Source organism: Petromyzon marinus, chromosome 14 (assembly GCF_048934315.1).
Source record: "Petromyzon marinus isolate PM22_M1 ecotype Great Lakes invasive population chromosome 14, UKy_Petmar_22M1.pri1.0, whole genome shotgun sequence".
Classification (NCBI taxonomy): Eukaryota; Metazoa; Chordata; class Hyperoartia; order Petromyzontiformes; family Petromyzontidae; genus Petromyzon; species Petromyzon marinus.
Window position 1 is genome coordinate 7,050,097 of NC_133680.1, and position 17,229 is coordinate 7,067,325.

The 17,229-nt window shown below is 42.7% G+C and overlaps 2 protein-coding genes across 5 annotated transcripts; one reads left to right on the forward strand and one right to left on the reverse strand.

Moving 5' to 3' along the window:
• Window positions 1-134: 134 nt before the first annotated feature.
• On the reverse strand, window positions 135-5,497 carry MEIG1 (meiosis/spermiogenesis associated 1). Of its 2 annotated transcripts, XM_076067057.1 has the most exons (4): window positions 5,371-5,485; window positions 3,614-3,751; window positions 1,946-2,085; window positions 135-502 (listed from the first exon to the last, which is right to left on the reverse strand). In XM_076067057.1, the coding sequence occupies exons 3-4, from the start codon at window positions 2,066-2,068 to the stop codon at window positions 374-376; spliced, it is 252 nt and encodes an 83-aa protein (XP_075923172.1). In that variant the 5' UTR covers window positions 2,069-2,085; window positions 3,614-3,751; window positions 5,371-5,485; the 3' UTR covers window positions 135-373. The 2 variants fall into 2 exon arrangements, with proteins under 2 accessions (XP_075923172.1, XP_075923171.1); XM_076067056.1 differs by lacking the exon at window positions 3,614-3,751 and having other exon boundaries at window positions 5,371-5,497.
• Window positions 5,498-5,787: 290 nt separating this feature from the next.
• Window positions 5,788-16,989, forward strand: DCLRE1C (DNA cross-link repair 1C). Of its 3 annotated transcripts, XM_032954183.2 has the most exons (15): window positions 5,788-6,071; window positions 6,334-6,547; window positions 9,649-9,700; window positions 9,985-10,069; window positions 10,181-10,240; window positions 10,366-10,421; window positions 10,788-10,889; window positions 11,137-11,209; window positions 11,301-11,441; window positions 11,943-12,044; window positions 14,250-14,386; window positions 14,499-14,553; window positions 14,634-14,722; window positions 14,851-14,948; window positions 15,122-16,989. In XM_032954183.2, the coding sequence occupies exons 2-15, from the start codon at window positions 6,439-6,441 to the stop codon at window positions 16,006-16,008; spliced, it is 2,046 nt and encodes a 681-aa protein (XP_032810074.2). In that variant the 5' UTR covers window positions 5,788-6,071; window positions 6,334-6,438; the 3' UTR covers window positions 16,009-16,989. The 3 variants fall into 3 exon arrangements, with proteins under 3 accessions (XP_032810074.2, XP_075923170.1, XP_032810075.2); XM_076067055.1 differs by having other exon boundaries at window positions 5,788-6,547; XM_032954184.2 differs by lacking the exons at window positions 5,788-6,071; window positions 6,334-6,547; window positions 9,649-9,700 and having other exon boundaries at window positions 9,982-10,069; window positions 10,772-10,889.
• The last annotated feature ends 240 nt before the right edge of the window (window positions 16,990-17,229 follow it).

Below are 17,229 nucleotides of genomic sequence, written 5' to 3' on the forward strand. Positions count from 1 at the left end.
GCATGCTGTTGTTATTGCTGTTTTGCATAGTGGTGTGTACTGTGCTAGCAGATCGCTTTAACCACAAATGTTTTTTTTTTATTGGTGGAGCGCACGTGGGTTTATGATAGATATCATCACATGTCGATTAAAAATATATTCAACAACATTTAAGTATGAATTTATTAACAAGTCACCATTAGTACATGCATTATTTATATCAATGAGGTCAACATAATCTGTAATCCACATTTTAAAAAACAAAGCAAGTGAGATTCGCTAAGGCAGTTCTACCAATGATCCTAATAAAAGCATTTCACATATACATTACTTCAAAGTAGATGTAGAGGCAATCAATATGATACATGGAGCTGTCATGAAAGTAGACCCATTCTCAGTAGGCATACACCTTGACTTTGTGAACCTCCTTGTCCTCACACTCCCTCTGGCGGTTGTAGTAATAGAACGTGTTGTCACGCCTCTGAAGTTTTTTCACGTAGCCTGTGTCTGGCCAGCGGTCCACCTGCAAACATTAACACAAGCGTGAACCACACGTTACACAAATGCGTCTCCTTTGTTCAGCACCTGGTGATGGTACCAGTAGTGAAGACGTACATCTTTATTTATGGAAAATACAATGTAAATGACGTCTTAAATTGTATATAATACAACTGTGTTGTCCGGCATTCGTAGTGCAGTTGTAACTAATGTATTAGTAATCACAGGAAGACACAACACATGGTTTGTATCTTGTAAATACTTACTGGATGTTTGACATAGGTATGAAGCTTCGAAAATTAGGTAAATCGACTTAAGTTATAGTCAAGTGCTCCAGTGAGGTCATTCAATTGGCACATACAATTTAAGTGATTAATTATTCAATGGTGCGACTGACAGCCAGTTATACTTTTTTAATAATTAACGAAGCTTACAATTGTATCATCCCAGCACATGCACCAATGATACGCACATACTAAATAACAGCGATTAGGTTTTTTTTTTGCCTATTTAATGACAATAAAAACAAAGCACATCAGTCGGCCGGAAAAGGTGGGTGTAAGCCAAATTTCAAAAACACGTGGGAAAGTGTGTAGCGACCACATCACCTAAAACTTCAGTCAATTACAAATCGCTCTCGCCTTACTCAAGAACCTCCCATAGGCTCTCTCCTGCTAACCTCTTTGCTCGCGTCTCGCTCTACCACGCTTAACGTGCTCTTCACTCCAGCAAGCAAGACCCTTTCACAAAAAAATAACTTCGACCACAGATGAGTGGCTGGTGCTTCTCTGCTGCTGCCATCATTACCTAGAATTTCCTCCCCTGGCAATCTGTGCTCCTGACTTACACTGCCTGCCTCTGTAATTGTGTTCCTAAATGTCATTGCGCTTTGCCATCTATGACTGGTTGTGTTGTATAAAAGTGTTGTCATTTATACCTTATTTTAGAAATATATACCATAATCCTGCTTCATCAGTAGGCCCTGTGCCCCACGATAATTGTACATCGTTTTCAGATGCAGTTGCATTCAGACACCAGTAACAGTACACACCTTGAAAGCAAGCTCAAGGTGTGTTTACATCAGCAGATACCTTTTGCTTCCTCCACCAATATAATGTCAAACATTAGTTGCTTATATCCAACGTATACAAAATATGTACTGTAATGCATACCTGTCAAACCCATATATCAGTCCCTACTTTATTGATAATTATCAGTGCCTACTTTATTTCAGACCTTTTTGGTCACCCCATGCCCTTATAAATCTCAACGTTCATCCTCCAAAGTCCCATCAAAAGGGAGAAACACAAATAGACAAAAAAATGTTTTGCCCGTATTGAAACGGCTGTACGCCGTATGGACCTGGACACTCAATTTCCCTGTACAAGAATAGGGGTAACCCGTATGGGTTTTCACAGCTATGGTCATGTATGTGGCGGCTTGGCTTGAGTGTGCCATTGCAGTTGACCTCGGCCACATTCCTGACGAGGCGGTACTCCGTCTCGTCACGGTAGCCCGCCTGCTGGAAGCGGTAAAGGTCCTCCACCACCTCGCTCCACGACCTTGCTCGGCTCATTGTCTTCGGATTCATCACGGAACGACTTCCGCCTACAGAATATTCCAACATTCACACAAATATACACAATTACATGTAAACATAAATAAAGAGCAATAACATATTCTAACATTTTCGTCGTCGTTTGTGAAGCTCACATTTAATTCTCCGTTCGATTCTGGGCCTCATAAAGCACCAATATGGTCCTAAGTACTGTAGTATAGGAACCTATTTTGGGAATCACTAGATCGACTCAGAAAAACATCGGTCAGTTGTGGAGTTGAACACATAACCCCCTTCAATTCAGTTTCATAGGTGATTGCAAACAGCACTTGCCCCAACAGGTTATAAGGGGGGGTCTTTGTATTTGGTGTGTCCTTAAAGGTTTATGTATCTATATAGGTATCTATATAAAAGTCCAAAATTGTCTGTTTGTGGGTTTGTTTGTGGGTTTGTGTGTTCGCACGCTTGCGAACGATTTGCCTCTACAACGGTGGGGTTTACGTTAAAAAAAAATAACCAGGTACCACGCCGTAAGCCCTGCGGTGTGCAAGCGCTTGCGGTGAAGCAAGCGATTTTTGTGCGCTTACCTTTTATTTATACTCTTTGGTTCTTTCGGTAAAGTCACGTAGGTATAAAATAAAATAAATCACGACGTTTCTATCGCAACACAAGCGGTCGTCCTCAGGTGGCAAAAATAGAATCAAGCAGTGGAACTGCTGAACCAGCGAGAGAGCAGTTACAACAAGGTTTATATATGTGGCGATGGGCAAGCAAGCGGGGTTTGAGCTGGAAAGGAATTCCATTCACGGACTCAAGCACGTGAGTTGTGTTAATGGGGGAGATTAGGGAGAGAGGGATTAGGGAGGGAGGTTAGCATGAATGAGCTTCCGCTGCCGCATAAGAGTATCATGCCCGCATATGCGCACAACAGCAGTGTTAATTAGAGATTAGCACCGTGAACATGACATTGCAATCCAAAAGGCGTGTGAGCCTGAGAGGTGCAATCCAAAGGAGATGTGAGCATGAGAGTGCAATCCAAAGGACATGTGAGCATGAGAGTGCAATCCAAAGGACATGTGAGTATGAGAGTGCAATCCAAAGGACATGTGAGCATGAGAGTGCAATCCAAAGGACATGTGAGCATGAGAGTGCAATACAAAGGACATGTGAGCATGAGAGTGCAATCTAAAGGACATGTGAGCATGAGAGTGCAATCCAAAGGACATGTGAGCCTGAGAGGTGCAATCCAAAGGAGATGTGAGCATGAGAGTGCAATCTAAAGGACGTGTGAGCATGAGAGTGCAATCCAAAGGACATGTGAGCATGAGAGTGCAATCCAAAGGACATGTGAGCATGAGAGGTGCAATCCAAAGGACATGTGAGCATGAGAGTGCAATCCAAAGGACATGTGAGCATGAGAGTGCAATACAAAGGACATGTGAGCATGAGAGTGCAATCCAAAGGACATGTGAGAGATCTAAGAAAGAGGCATAGAGAGAGAGAGAGAGACACATAGTCGGAAATAACAGCTGATATAGGCAGGTAGGATGGAAACATCACAGTCAGTTAAGACCTTACCTGGTTAATAGCATCCTTCCAATGATTGCTCAGTTTGTACCCATCTTCTCGGATGAAGTTCTGTCTGTGTTTATATATCTGGATGGCTTCATTAACAAATTTCTGAAGGTAGATGGTAGGTTTGCAGAGTACCTCCGTCTTGGAAAAATAAATTTCGTGTGAGCCCACAGCATTAAAACAATGATCAGCAACGGCAGAGGGATTGGTCCTAACGTGTTTCAGATCTGCCTTGTGTTCATGTACGCGGTCCGAGACATGTTGTTTCGTTTCCCCAATGTAACTGCTGCCACAACCACAACTCAGTTTGTAGACACCAGGGTATTGCATGTCAGGAATCACATCCTTTACAGATGGGATTAAATCACGGATTTTGTGTACTGTGTTGAAACGAACCTGGATCTTGTGTTTGTTTAAGATTTTTGGAAATCTTTTTGGTAACCTCTGCTATGTATGGTAAAGTGATGGTTTCGGTTGGAACCTCAGAAGGTTATCTCCGCATGGCTGGGGAGGCAGCTTTGCGGATTGTACGGTCCGAGTATCCGTTCATCTTGAGGACTTGGTGTACGTGCTCCAACTCACTAGCTAGGTGGTGCTGGTCGGAGATGCAACGGCCCCTATGGTGTAGTGTTTTGATGAGGGAATTATTCTGGGCTGGATGGTGGTGGGAGTCAGGCTTTAGATAGGCATCCGTGTGGGTGGCTTTCCTGTAGACCGAATGTCCCAGCGAGCCATCAGGTCTCTTCTCGACCATACCAACTCACGCGCCATTGGTGCGAGGGACGGCCTATGCCAAGTCGCACGCCTTCGGTGGGAGTGAGGGGGACATTTTCTTTCGCGTTAAAAATGCTATAAAAATACACTAAACGCCAACGTTAATTCTTCACTGTGTGATGCCCCCCCCCCCCACCCCGATGCGTGCAGTTATTACGACTTTATAGTCGCTACATGCTACCACTTTCGGCCCTAGATATTACTGCAGAGCGGCCGGGGAGATCGTAGCCTTGTGGGGGGGGGGGGAGGGGTCAGGGGTAGCAGTCCAGCAGCTCCAGCCTGCCAAGGTGCCACCTCGGCCGGCTGGACAATCTAGGCGAGGCCGGAGGCTCTGCATGGGACTAGGCCTCACCACGCCACTCTGTCAGGTGAGTACTTTGTGCTATAAAGTCGATAAATACTGCTATAGAGTCAGCATGTATTGCTGTAGTGATAGCAGGTACCACCACAGTCAGTACGCACTGCTGTTAGATTTTTAAGAGTACTTTTTAAATATTATTTTGGCCCGGGCAACGCCGGGTATATAAACACGGAATGTTATTATTATTATTGTTCTGGTGTATATATACGATAATATATTGTGAATCGACAATTAAATGAAGGCCCCTTCGTCACGCCTTGTCGATCACTGGACATGTGAAAAAGAGCTTTATAGCTTATCGGATTCATCCAGTATAAATATTCTGACTCTGTTTGATAATTCTAGCTTCACCAGTACGCCGGTTCATATATTACTAGCCACTTGTGTTATCCCGTGGCCGAACTCGGGTTCATTGCACAGAGTGTGTGTTGCTAACCACTGCCGCCACCGCTCGAGTGCCTACTTTATTACAGCGAGCGACAGTCAACTCCAACAGGGCGCCATTGCGCGTTCAAAACTTTGCTATTATAAACACGCGAGACAAACCAGCAACGACCATACCAGCAACGAGACATTATTAAGCTGTTCAATCAAGCCAACATTTTTTTTATCCAAACAAAAATACCTTTCTTGCCGTTGCAAGCGCGTAAAGCCACTCGGGAAGTGTTGCCGGGCGAGAGGAAGCGCCGTTGTCAGGTTACGTTGTCAGGTTGTTTACGAAGCCGTTGCTAGGCGATGGCGGTAACCGGGGGCAACCTTCGCGCTTCGCCAATCGGGAGTCGCGTTGCTAGGCGGCTTGGTACCAACATCAACCAATCTGCGTCGCCATTACTTACGAGAGGGCGGGGGAGAGGCGAGGAGGTGGTGGTTGTGACGCCGCCTTTGATTGGCTGACGAGCCCGCGAGCGAGCCGACGTTCCTGATTGGCTGAGGAGCCCGCGAGCGGGCCGACGTTTGTGATTGGCTGACGAGCCGCGCGAGCGAGCCGATGTGTTTGATTGGCTGACGAGCCGCGCGAGCTGACGTTCTGATTGGCTGACGAGCTTTTTGCGCGCTCCGCCAGGGGGTGTGTGCTGCAGAGGGGGCCCACCCTAAATCATTGCCCGAAACGCCGTCGACATAATACAATTTTAACGCAATATAACTTTTATATCAATTTAATGCAATGTAATTTCGTTTTCAGATAGTCCATTGCAAGGCCCGCGGGCCCTTGGTCGCCTTTAGCGCGACCAGTACTGAACACAAATGTGTCAACACCCCATCAGTGTGCTGCTGCTACTGCTGTCGATCCCCGTTGGTTTCAAACGTGGCGGGCCCCTCACACCGGTGATGTCCTGTGGGCGCAGCTGGGTCACCCTCCTCTGAAAACGCGTCTTACTATTTACTGCTGAATGTACCGGCAGTGTTCTTGGTCTTGCTGGTCACGGCGGCATTGGCTTGAGGGAGAGAGTTCGTGCAGTCGTCGCTGATTATTTATCCGATTTAGGAACGCTTAAACGACAGCGTCCACAGTGGAAAGTAGCACGCCCGACGGCGTGCATCGTTCAAAGATTAAGATGTGCGAGCGTCTGCAGTTTTGTTTTCGCAGCGGTTCGTGCGCTGCCCATGCGCTTGTATCAACAACTGCGTGTGGCGGCGGGGGTGGTGATGGTGGTGAGGAGAGCGACTGACGGTCTCGACGAGGGCTTCCGCCATGAGTTCGTTCCTCGGCAAAACCGCGGAGTATCCATCCGTGTCCATCGACCGCTTCGACAGAGACAACGTCGACGCCAGAGCTTTCTTTCTGTCTCACTGCCACCAGGGTGAGTCGTCGAACGAACGGCAACCGGCCGAGTACCGGGAGCGGATTAATGATGCTGCTGCTGCCCCTCTCTCAACGCCGGAGTCAACATTCAGAATTAGTGAGAATGTTCAATCTGTCGTGACTGCGGGAATCCCATACTGTTTGGTTCTTTCGGTAAATAAATAATGACAACAGATCACGACGTTTGGATCGTCTTGAGGCGAGAGAAGAATCGGAGTGCATGTGGACGAGGCATGATATATATTCTCTCGCGCCTGAAGACGGTGGCTTGTTGTTGTGACCGAAACGTCGTGAACTTTTATGTGTTTTTTCTACCCACGTGACTTTACCGAAAGAACCAAAGCGTATAATCCGAATGTTATACTGGAGGAATCCGCTGAGCTATAAAGCTCTTTTTCGCAAACGTCCAGCAGTGTATATTATAAATCGTCGACGTGAATGTTTGTCCGTGGAAACTCGTACTGTGCGCAACTGCCCTTAGTAGTATTGTGTAATATTCCTTCAACACCCTGTATTCGTTCTCTGTTACATTGACGTTTTCGTTGCTACTGTATTCAACAACAACATCACTACGGGTCTAGTTTGTAAAGGAAATTGCTAAACGGGGTCGTCCGTGTGGACACATTCAAAATTCAAAGCTGAGTCTGCAGGATATCTTTAAAGTGTTTCTTCCTATTTTTATTTAAAGCTTTCTTGACTGCAGGGATTCATATTCTTGGTTCTTTCGGTAAAGTCACGTAGAAGGGAAACAATAAAATAATATAAAACAATAAAATTGTCACGACGTTTCGACTGCAACACAAGCAATCATAATCAGGTGTGAAAAAATACAGCAAGGAAATTTTCTTGCTTTATATTTTATTGTTTTCCTTCTGCGTGACTTTACCGAAAGAACCAAGAATGTGTTTCTTCCTGTTATCCGCGCCTGTTTCGCAGATATGGGGCCGTCCATAAATGACGTCATGTGATTTTGGACGATTTTTGACCCCCCCTAGTCATATGGTGTCACAAAAGTCAGACCCCCCTCAAATATGACGTCACAAAGCTCTGCCCCCTCCCCCCAAAAAAATATAAAACATGCCTCAAATCGCTTTAAACTATTATCATTGTAGTGCGTATTTAATGTGGCGCTGCACTCTGATGTAGGATAAAACATAAAAAAGTATATTCTTAGTTTTTTCGGTAAAGTCACGTTGAAGAGAAACAACAAAATAACAAAATATATATAAAACAATAAAAAATTCTCACGACGTTTCGACCATAACTCAAACGGTCAACATCAGGTGTGTCGGTTTGCATAAATTTATTTTGAAAACGGCATATTTATTTATATATATAAAAAATAACGTTTGCGTCACGCGCAACGATTGGCAGTTTGCCCAGGACTAGTCCATCTATTTTTTGAAAAGAGGAGGGGGGAGACGAAATTTGTTTTTATGTATGCTGTCTGAAAGCCACTGTAAGCGTGAACAATCAATCAAGAACTGAAATGATTTATCAAATCTTTCCAATGATTGCTAAGATAGAATCCATCTTCTCGGTTGAAATTGTCTCTGTGCTTGTATATGTGGATAGCCTCATGAACGAATCTCTCATGGAAGCCAGATGGCTTTTATTGTTTTATATATATTTTGTTATTTTGTTGTTTCTCTTCAACGTGACTTTACCGAAAAAACTAAGAATATGAATTACTGCAGTCACGAAAGCTTTAAATAAAAAAATAAAAAAGTATATTTAATTAAGTAGAACGTGTTGTCTGTATTTTAAAGTTGCGTATTTTGATGTGACGTCACATTTCTCAGACCCCCCCCAACCCTCGTCACACATCGTCACAAATGTCTGACCCCCCCCCCCCCAGGTGCGTGACGTCATTTATGGACGGCCCCTATGTTACCCCCTGGAAAGTGGTAGCGAATTACTCTTCTGTTATCAGAGTTTATCCGCCCCATGGTCATTCTTATCAGCAGCATCAGATTCTGCTTTATCGCCGCCACCATCATCAAGTCGCGACAGGAGATCTCGGGCCATCGCGGATGATGTCTGAGTCTCTGCCAGTTCCGGGTGAAATCCTCCAAACCTGTCGACCCATACGGTTTAGCCCGTATTCTTGTCCGTGGGAATTTCGTTTTCAGGTCCACACGGCGTACAGCCGTTTCAAAACGGGCAAAAAACTGTCTTTTTGTCAATTTGTTTGTGTTTCTCCCTTGTAATGGCACTTTGTAGGATGAACTTTGAGATTTATAAGCGCACGGGGTAACCAATAGAGTTGGAATTGGTCTGTAATAAGATGGGCACCGATAAGGGGGTTGACAGGTATGACCCTCATCCGTGCTACTTGTCCCGCGAATGACAGAATTCCCTGTGGATAGGTTCTGGCAGCAAATAGAATAGTCCCGCGGATAATAAATACTAACGATGATTTTTTTGTTTGAATGCGAGTGCATCTCAAGACGTAATGATACCCATAATGCCATTTTAACCGAGGAATGCTTCACCCAGTCGATAGTCTTTTTTCAGAAGGGCCCTTCATTGGTTTCTTTGGACAATTGCATCAATAATTGTTTAGCATATATAAGGAAAGCGGGGCACCCATAGATATTGCACCCATGACAAGGGTGGAACAATCATTAAAGCATCAATTGCTGCACTTCCATCTGGCCATGTCACAGCCCAAGCCTAAACCAAGGCAGTCACCCATCCAAGTACTAACCAGGCCCAACTCTGCTTGCCTTCCAGGATCCAACCAGATCAGGCGCAACCGGTTGTAGGCAACTATGCAGAATGTACCGTCTATATATCTCTTTAACAGGAACTAAATAAGCTGTCCACGAGTTTTAAGCTTCGTTAGGCACAATTTCACAAACATGTTATGTCAGTTATACCAAAAACAGATTGTATTAATGATATTGTAGATGAAACCAACAATATTTTTTTTCGTAACTGACCTAATATATTCATGAAATTAAGACATCTTAATACATTACGTGCATTATTTCATATCTTACTGACATATCAAATAAATTACAGCAATGTTACTGTTTAGTAGTCACTTGTAATTGAATACATTGACACGTTGGGGTATTTTTGTTTTTGATCCAGATCATATGGTGGGATTATATTCGGAAGCACTGAGAAAAAAGCTTGAGAGAAGGTAATTTGTATTACATGCTCGATAATAATGCAGTCATATATGTTAATGTAAATCAGAAACTGTAGTATGCTATCTTTAATTGTTACTAGTGTGACTGTCGGTTCCATTTTACTCCAACTTATGTTAACAACACAACTTTGACACTGCACACACATTGATGTTGAATTTTGCACGATGATTTATAATCTGAATGCAGAATTTTTCACGGAGATATTTCACTTTGATAATTGATGTGGTAATGCAGTTCAGCTCGGTAAAGTCACTCACCAACCAGTATTTCTCAGCCCAGGTGTGCATCTCTACTGCTCACCTGTCACCCGGGAGCTTCTGCTTAGCAACTGGAGGTATCGTTTCCTTGAACGGTTTACGGTAAGTTAATATTAACGGCCACCATGCACACACATTTCTGAGTTATTAAACGTATTATGGCACGTAAAGTATGGAAATGAAACACTGACTAACTAATGTGCATTGTTGAAGGTGGCGATTGAAGTGGACACTGCGACCCAGATTTCCCTGATGGATGATAAAACGAAACAAGTAACTTCCTGCAACTGCACACGAATCCCCCACGAAACACCCACAATAACATGTTTGTACATTTAACATTTGGCCAGATGATTACTTTTAACTTAATACAGTATATTTATTTTTCTATTTTTCAGAAAACAGATTTGGTGGTTACACTTCTTCCGGCGGGTCACTGCCCAGGCTCCGTCATGTGAGCGTTGCACATAGACATTCATAGTTATTACGATGATTACGTTTAAATTTAGTGCACTGTTAACAACAATTGAGCATTCGGATAGACCAATTTGCTGATGAACCTTACTAATTGGCACATGGTCATTGCAGCAAAAAGTAAATGTCACACATTGGAATGTCTTCATGCCAATCACAAAAAACATTGCCTACATCACAAGTAAGATAATTATCTCTCAAAACTCTTAACCTTCATTTGCAAGAGTTGAATTTATTTAAATATTCATGGTGTATTGTGCCTTGTTCTACCTTTGGTTCTTGATTTGTAAGTGGCATGATAGACATATCTCCATATGATCAATTGTACAGATCGTTCTCTTTGCAGGTTCCTGTTTGAAGGGGACCATGGGGCGGTGCTTTACACGGGTGATTTCCGGCTGCCTCGTGGAGGGGTTTCCCGCATGGGGGCTCTGCACTTAGCTGGCAGGCAAGTGCTGTGTGCACCACACAGTGCTCCAGCATATCAATGCCTAGTCCTCACAACATTGTTGATGGGTAATGTCAAATTCAAGGGTTCCACAGCTCAATCGTGGCATTCACAATTATGGCGTATATATATTTGCTCACTTTAATTTAACGTGGATTTTTTATGTTTTATTACAGTTTTCTTACGGCTATTAACACTGATATCTAACATATCTAACGTGTCATTGTATATCTTTTTTTTATTTCAGGATTAAACGTATCAAAAGCATATATTTAGATACCACATTTTGTGACCCAATGTGCTACTACATTCCAAGCCGGGTAAGATATGCCCTATAATACCTATATTTATTACACTTAACATTTAAAATGTAAATTTGACGTAAAATGTAATTACATTATGTTTTTACAGGAAGATTGTTTAAAAGGAATTTTAAATCTGGTCCGGGGATGGATTACACAAAGCCCCCAACATGTGATCTGGCTGAACTGCAAGGCAGCCTATGGCTATGAATACCTCTTCACTCACTTGAGCCGAGAGTTTGGTCAAAAGGTATGGGATTGATTGTTGTGGCATTCCTTATTAAAGCATTAAATAGATGGTTCACCAATGGTGTCAAGTTTGTCTTCAAAATCCAACATTTTAACACATCTCAGAATCCACTAATCTCTGACTTTCATAAGATAGTACATGTCATACTTGGCATATATGGGGAATCTCTACACACATGTTAAGAAAATACGTGAAAATACCTTAAAATATTTTTTTCATCAAAATGACACAGTAATAACTTCCAATGAAGTCCATTTAATTCACTTGACAAAACGTCCATCCATTAACCACATGACGTTATCACTTTTATGCTGTTTCCATTCGATGTTGCATTGATAATTGCATTATTGAAGGGAAAATAAAGATATGCTGAAGATACTTGATATGACATCTATAAAAAGACAGGTTATAACATCAAAATATAAGGATCCGCCTATTAAGCTTTATATTTCCTGGTACCAATTGTGCACTGAGACTTGTGTGTGTGTGCGTGTGTGGTAGGTGCACCTGGGGTACCTGGAGATGTTTCAGAACATGCCTGATATTTTGGATCATGTGACTCATGACAGCAATACTCAGATCCACGCCTGCCGTATTCCAAAGGTGCCATACTTCAAACATCACCAGCAACTGTTTATCAGGCTTACAAAAAGACTGCAACATCTTCTTCAAAGCAAGCATGTTTATGTAACCTGCGTCATAAACTCGTCCTTACAAGTGTAGATATGTTGGCACATTACATTTGTCATCATCGTCATCAATAGTCTATCCACTGCAGGCCTCTCCAGTCCATCGCTATTCCTTGTAGCCTTGCAATGCCGCAATTAATCTCAGTCCTCCACGTGAACTTCTCATTGCTCCACTTACATGGTGAACATCCTTTTCTGTTTATTCTTTCCTTTGGTTGCCATTCTACCACCAATACAATCATTGCCCATCACCACTACTAGCTATGCATTGTGAACAAGTCCAATTTCCGTAATGGCCGATATGCCTTCGATTCGCATTCACTCTCTAATTTATGCATTCCTGTTTTTCTCAATGGAATTATAAGCATGCGTCTCCATACTTTTTTTGCACTTTTCAGCTTTTGTTTCTTTTTACTTGGGTCCGTGTCATGGCAGGTCATATAACCGATTAAAATGTTCTTCAGGCAAGTTATTGATGGCAGATACAGTGAGGGAAAAAAAGTATTTGATCCCCTGCTGATTTTGTACGTTTGCCCACTGACAAAGAAATGATCAGTCTATAATGTTAATGGTAGGTTTATTTGAACTGTGAGAGACAGAATAACAACAAAAAAATCCGGAAAAACGCATGTCAAAAATGTTATAAATTTATTTGCATTTTAATGAGGGAAATAAGTATTTGACCCCCTCTCAATAAGAAAGATTTCTGGCTCCCAGGTGTCTTTTATACAGGTAACGAGCTGAGATTAGGAGCACACTCTAAAAGGGAGTGCTCCTAATCTCAGCTTGGTACCTGTATAATAAACACCTGTCCACAGAAGCAATCAATCAATCAGATTCCAAACTCTCCAAGGATGTCAGGGACAAGATTGTAGACCTACACAAAGCTGGAATGGGCTACAAGACCATTGCCAAGCAGCTTGGTGAGAAGGTGACAACAGTTGGTGCAATTATTCTCAAATGGAAGAAACACAAAAGAACTGTCAATCTCCGTCGGCCTGGGGCTCCATGCAAGATCTCACCTCGTGGAGTTGCAATGATCATGAGAACGGTGAGGAATCAGCTCAGAACTACACGGGATGATCTTGTCAATGATCTCAAGGCAGCTGGGACCATAGTCGCCAAGAAAACAATTGGTAACACACTCCGCTGTGAAGGACTGAAATCCTGCAACGCCCGCAAGGTTCCCCTGCTCAAGAAAGCACATATACATGCCCGTCTGAAGTTTGCCAATGAACATGAATGATTCAGAGGAAAACTGGGTGAAAGTGTTGTGGTCAGATGAGACCAAAATGGAGCTCTTTGGCATCAACTCAACTCGCCGTGTTTGAAGGAGGAGGAATGCTGCCTATGACCCCAAGAACACCATGCCCACCGTCAAACATGGAGGTAGAAACATTATGCTTTGGGGGTATTTTTCTGCTAAGGGGACAGGACAACTTCACCGCATCAAAGGGACGATGGATGGGGCCATGTACCGTCAAATCTTGGTTGAGAACCTCCTTCCCTCAGCCAGGGCATTGAAAATGGGTCGTGGATGGGTATTCCAGCATGACAATGACCCAAAACACACAGCCAAGGCAACAAAGGAGTGGCTCAAGAAGAAGCACATTATGGTCCTGGAGTGGCCTAGCCAGTCTCCAGACCTTAATCCCATAGAAAATCTGTGGAGGGAGCTGAAGGTTCGAGTTGCCAACGTCAGCCTTGAAACCTTAATGACTTGGAGAAGATCTGCAAAGAGGAGTGGGACAAAATCCCTCCTGAGATGTGTGCAAACCTGGTGGCCAACTACAAGAAACGTCTGACCTCTGTGATTGCCAACAAGGGTTTTGCCACCAAGTACTAAGTCATGTTTTGCAGAGGGGTCAAATACTTATTTCCCTCATTAAAATGCAAATGAATTTATAACATTTTTGACATGCGTTTTTCTGGATTTTTTTGTTGTTATTCTGTCTCTCACTGTTCAAATAAACCTACCATTAAAATTGTAAACTGATCATTTCTTTGTCAGTGGGCAAACGTACAAAATCAGCAGGGGATCAAATACTTTTTTCCCTCACTGTATGATTTTGTTAATATGCATTCTTGGGATTTTTAACATTCATTCTGCCGTGTTCAGGATGCTGGGATTTGTGAAGGACGCCGTCTCCCGTGCAGAGAAAAAGATGCCAAAGGAAAGCCACTTCACATGATGAGCATCAAACCTTCAACCATGTGGTTCACACAGAGAAGCAAGAAAACCAAAATCATCGTGAGGTGAAAAAATATATTTTTGGATCATACAAAGGCATCAGATACATGTGGTTGTTTATATGTATGATGTAATATGCTAATAATTAAAAACAGTGACTTTTCTTTTTATTTGTAGGACTGGGGAATCATCATACAGAGCTTGCTTTTCATTCCACTCTTCCTTCAGCGAGGTACACAACATTCAGGACAAACGTAGCTCAAGTAACTGACATGCTACTTGCATTGTGAATGAGGCATTTTTTTTTTGCAGATAGAAGACTTCATATCCTACATTAAGCCTGCCAACATTTTTCCAAACGTCATTCCAAAGGGCAAAACTGTGGAAGATATCAAAGAGATGTAAGCATTGTGAAAGCAGTTTTTAAACATTAACAGTTATTTACACACAGCACTTAAAATAAAGATATATTACATACAAACATGCTTTCACACTAATGCAATTTCCGTTTTATCTTAACAACTGTCAGGCTACGATCGTACTGCTATCAAGAGCCGAATTCCGCAGAGTCAGATTACCAGCCACTAGGATCTCTGGAGTGTGCAAAAAGATCTATCAGTGATGCAGGTAAAATTATTATTTTGCATACCACTTCCGAATTACATACTTATTCCGTAATTTTATAACAGCAACATTTGTAGTGCTTAAACAAATGTTCAAGTCTCTGAAACAAATTAGTTCATATAACTATATAATACATTGCACACATCATTACAATGCATTATGACTTTTCTTTTCAGAAAGTTGCCTCCTGGATCTTTTTGATGATACGCCAGAGCCACCTGCCCGTCGAAAAAAAGTACAGAATGCTGATGAACCTCCCTGCAGCACACCCAGTAAAAATGCAGACAGCACTGGAAGACAGGCAAATGGAACCTGCAATGAAATATCGACCAAGGAGCACACCTCTGTTGTCCAAAACGACGATGCTGACTGCAAAGACGCAAGCAACAATATTGCAACAATCAGTCCCGAACTTACTTGGGGTGCCTTCTTTTCCACAGCTGCTGCTCCTGCTGCTGTTGCTGCTGTTGCTGAGAGTGATAGTGGTTGCTGTCAATATGCAGACACCATGGACAACCCTGGCACCCCTGTACTATTTTCAGACTCGGACACAGATGATTGTGCAAGCAGCTGTAAACAATGCTCCCAACAATCTGATTCTACACACATTTCCGATGTGACGGAAACAGAAATTTTAAGTTCTCAAGATTTCAACTTCACTAGTGTTCGTCCTCAAAGTGAAGGAATAACCCAAATGCAAGCTATGCATTCAGGAACACATTTCGATATTCCATTAGACCACAGTGCAATGGCATTGCTTGCTAAGTCAGATATTGAGGATATCAAATGTGGAAATGTTAAATTATCAGAAACTAAACAGTTGTGCACAACGAGAAATAATGGTCTAACAGAAATATTACCACCTGAAAATAGTCAAGGCTGCATGGAGCATACAAACATCGCCAGCAAAGACTGTGTGTGTGGAAAGAGCTCTGTGCCACAAGACTCGCAGGGATCATCAGACTTTGAGATCTCTGCCACACCAGAGACCCTTCCTCCACCTGAACATGAATTATTAGACATTTACTTAAATCTAGCAAATGGGTCACACAATTCATGGTGAAAATGTGTTTTGAAAAATGAATGTATTATAGTAATCCATGTCAAAACATATCCTGCTGTAGGTATTTGGCATTTTTAACGAACCTTATACATATCCACATTTTTCAAGATAGTGTAGACATTTTATATTGATTTTAAGTCTGACTGAAGATGTACAAAAAGTGTTTATCTACGACCTGTTTTTTCCGAGTTATGGGCGTGGAACAAAAAACGCTTGAGGACTGCAAAATTCAAAACCCGAGAAGCCTAATAAATCACTTGTGTACATCGTAAATAAACATGTTTTGCTGCTAGTAGGAAGGCCCGGCCATCAGTCTACCAACAGGCATCCCAACAACAGGCATCCTTAGCAATGGCTGGAGTCGGAGAGCATCAGGGAGCACAGTGGGAGGTCCCGGACAGTCTGCATGGGAGGCTGGGATATAGTTGGGAGTGAGCGAATGAATGAGTGTTATGAGGTAAGAATGAAAATGATGGGAAGGATACGTTTTACCTGAAACACTTTTTTTAAAATCTAAAACAAATCTGTGTATATGTACACCAAAGGACTTATGTACATTGCATAATCAAATGTTCTGCTGAGTAAATCTGTGAAGAGTGGCAGAATTGCGTCGGTGAATGAGTGAAGGAGGGAGTAATGAGTAAGTGAATGAGAGTAAGGAAAATCCATCAATTATACAATGGGTTTTGTGTTGTGTAGTATTGTGTTCAGTCGCGCAGTTAAATAGTGTAGTGTACAGAAGTGGTGTAGTCTGTATCATAGTGGGGTAATGTAAAGTAATACAGTAGTATGGTGTGGTGCCATGCATTCATGTCGTGGTGTGGTGTTTGGTGGAGCGCAGTTGGAGATGAAGGTGTCGTTTCGTGGATCTGTGGTATGGTGTCCAGCTTAATGGTGTAAGGGTGTGTACTGGAATGTTGTGCATTCATGCAGTGGTCTGGTGCGTGGTTGTAATATATATTAAAAATCTTGATGTTGTTATAGGTGTGTGGGTTTGGTGACTAATCGGTTGGTCTGGTGTATGGAAACAATGAGGCTGGTGGTTGGTGTCAAGTGAGTGGTGGGTGATGTTTGCTGCGTTCCAGCAGAGTAGTGTGGTGGGTCTACCAAATGGCGAGGTGTCTGGTGAGTCAGGCGAGTGACTGGTGAATTGTCGGAGTGGCGAATTGAGTCTGGTCTCGTGGGCGGTACAAATATGTATGTACATTCGGCAATCCCTCG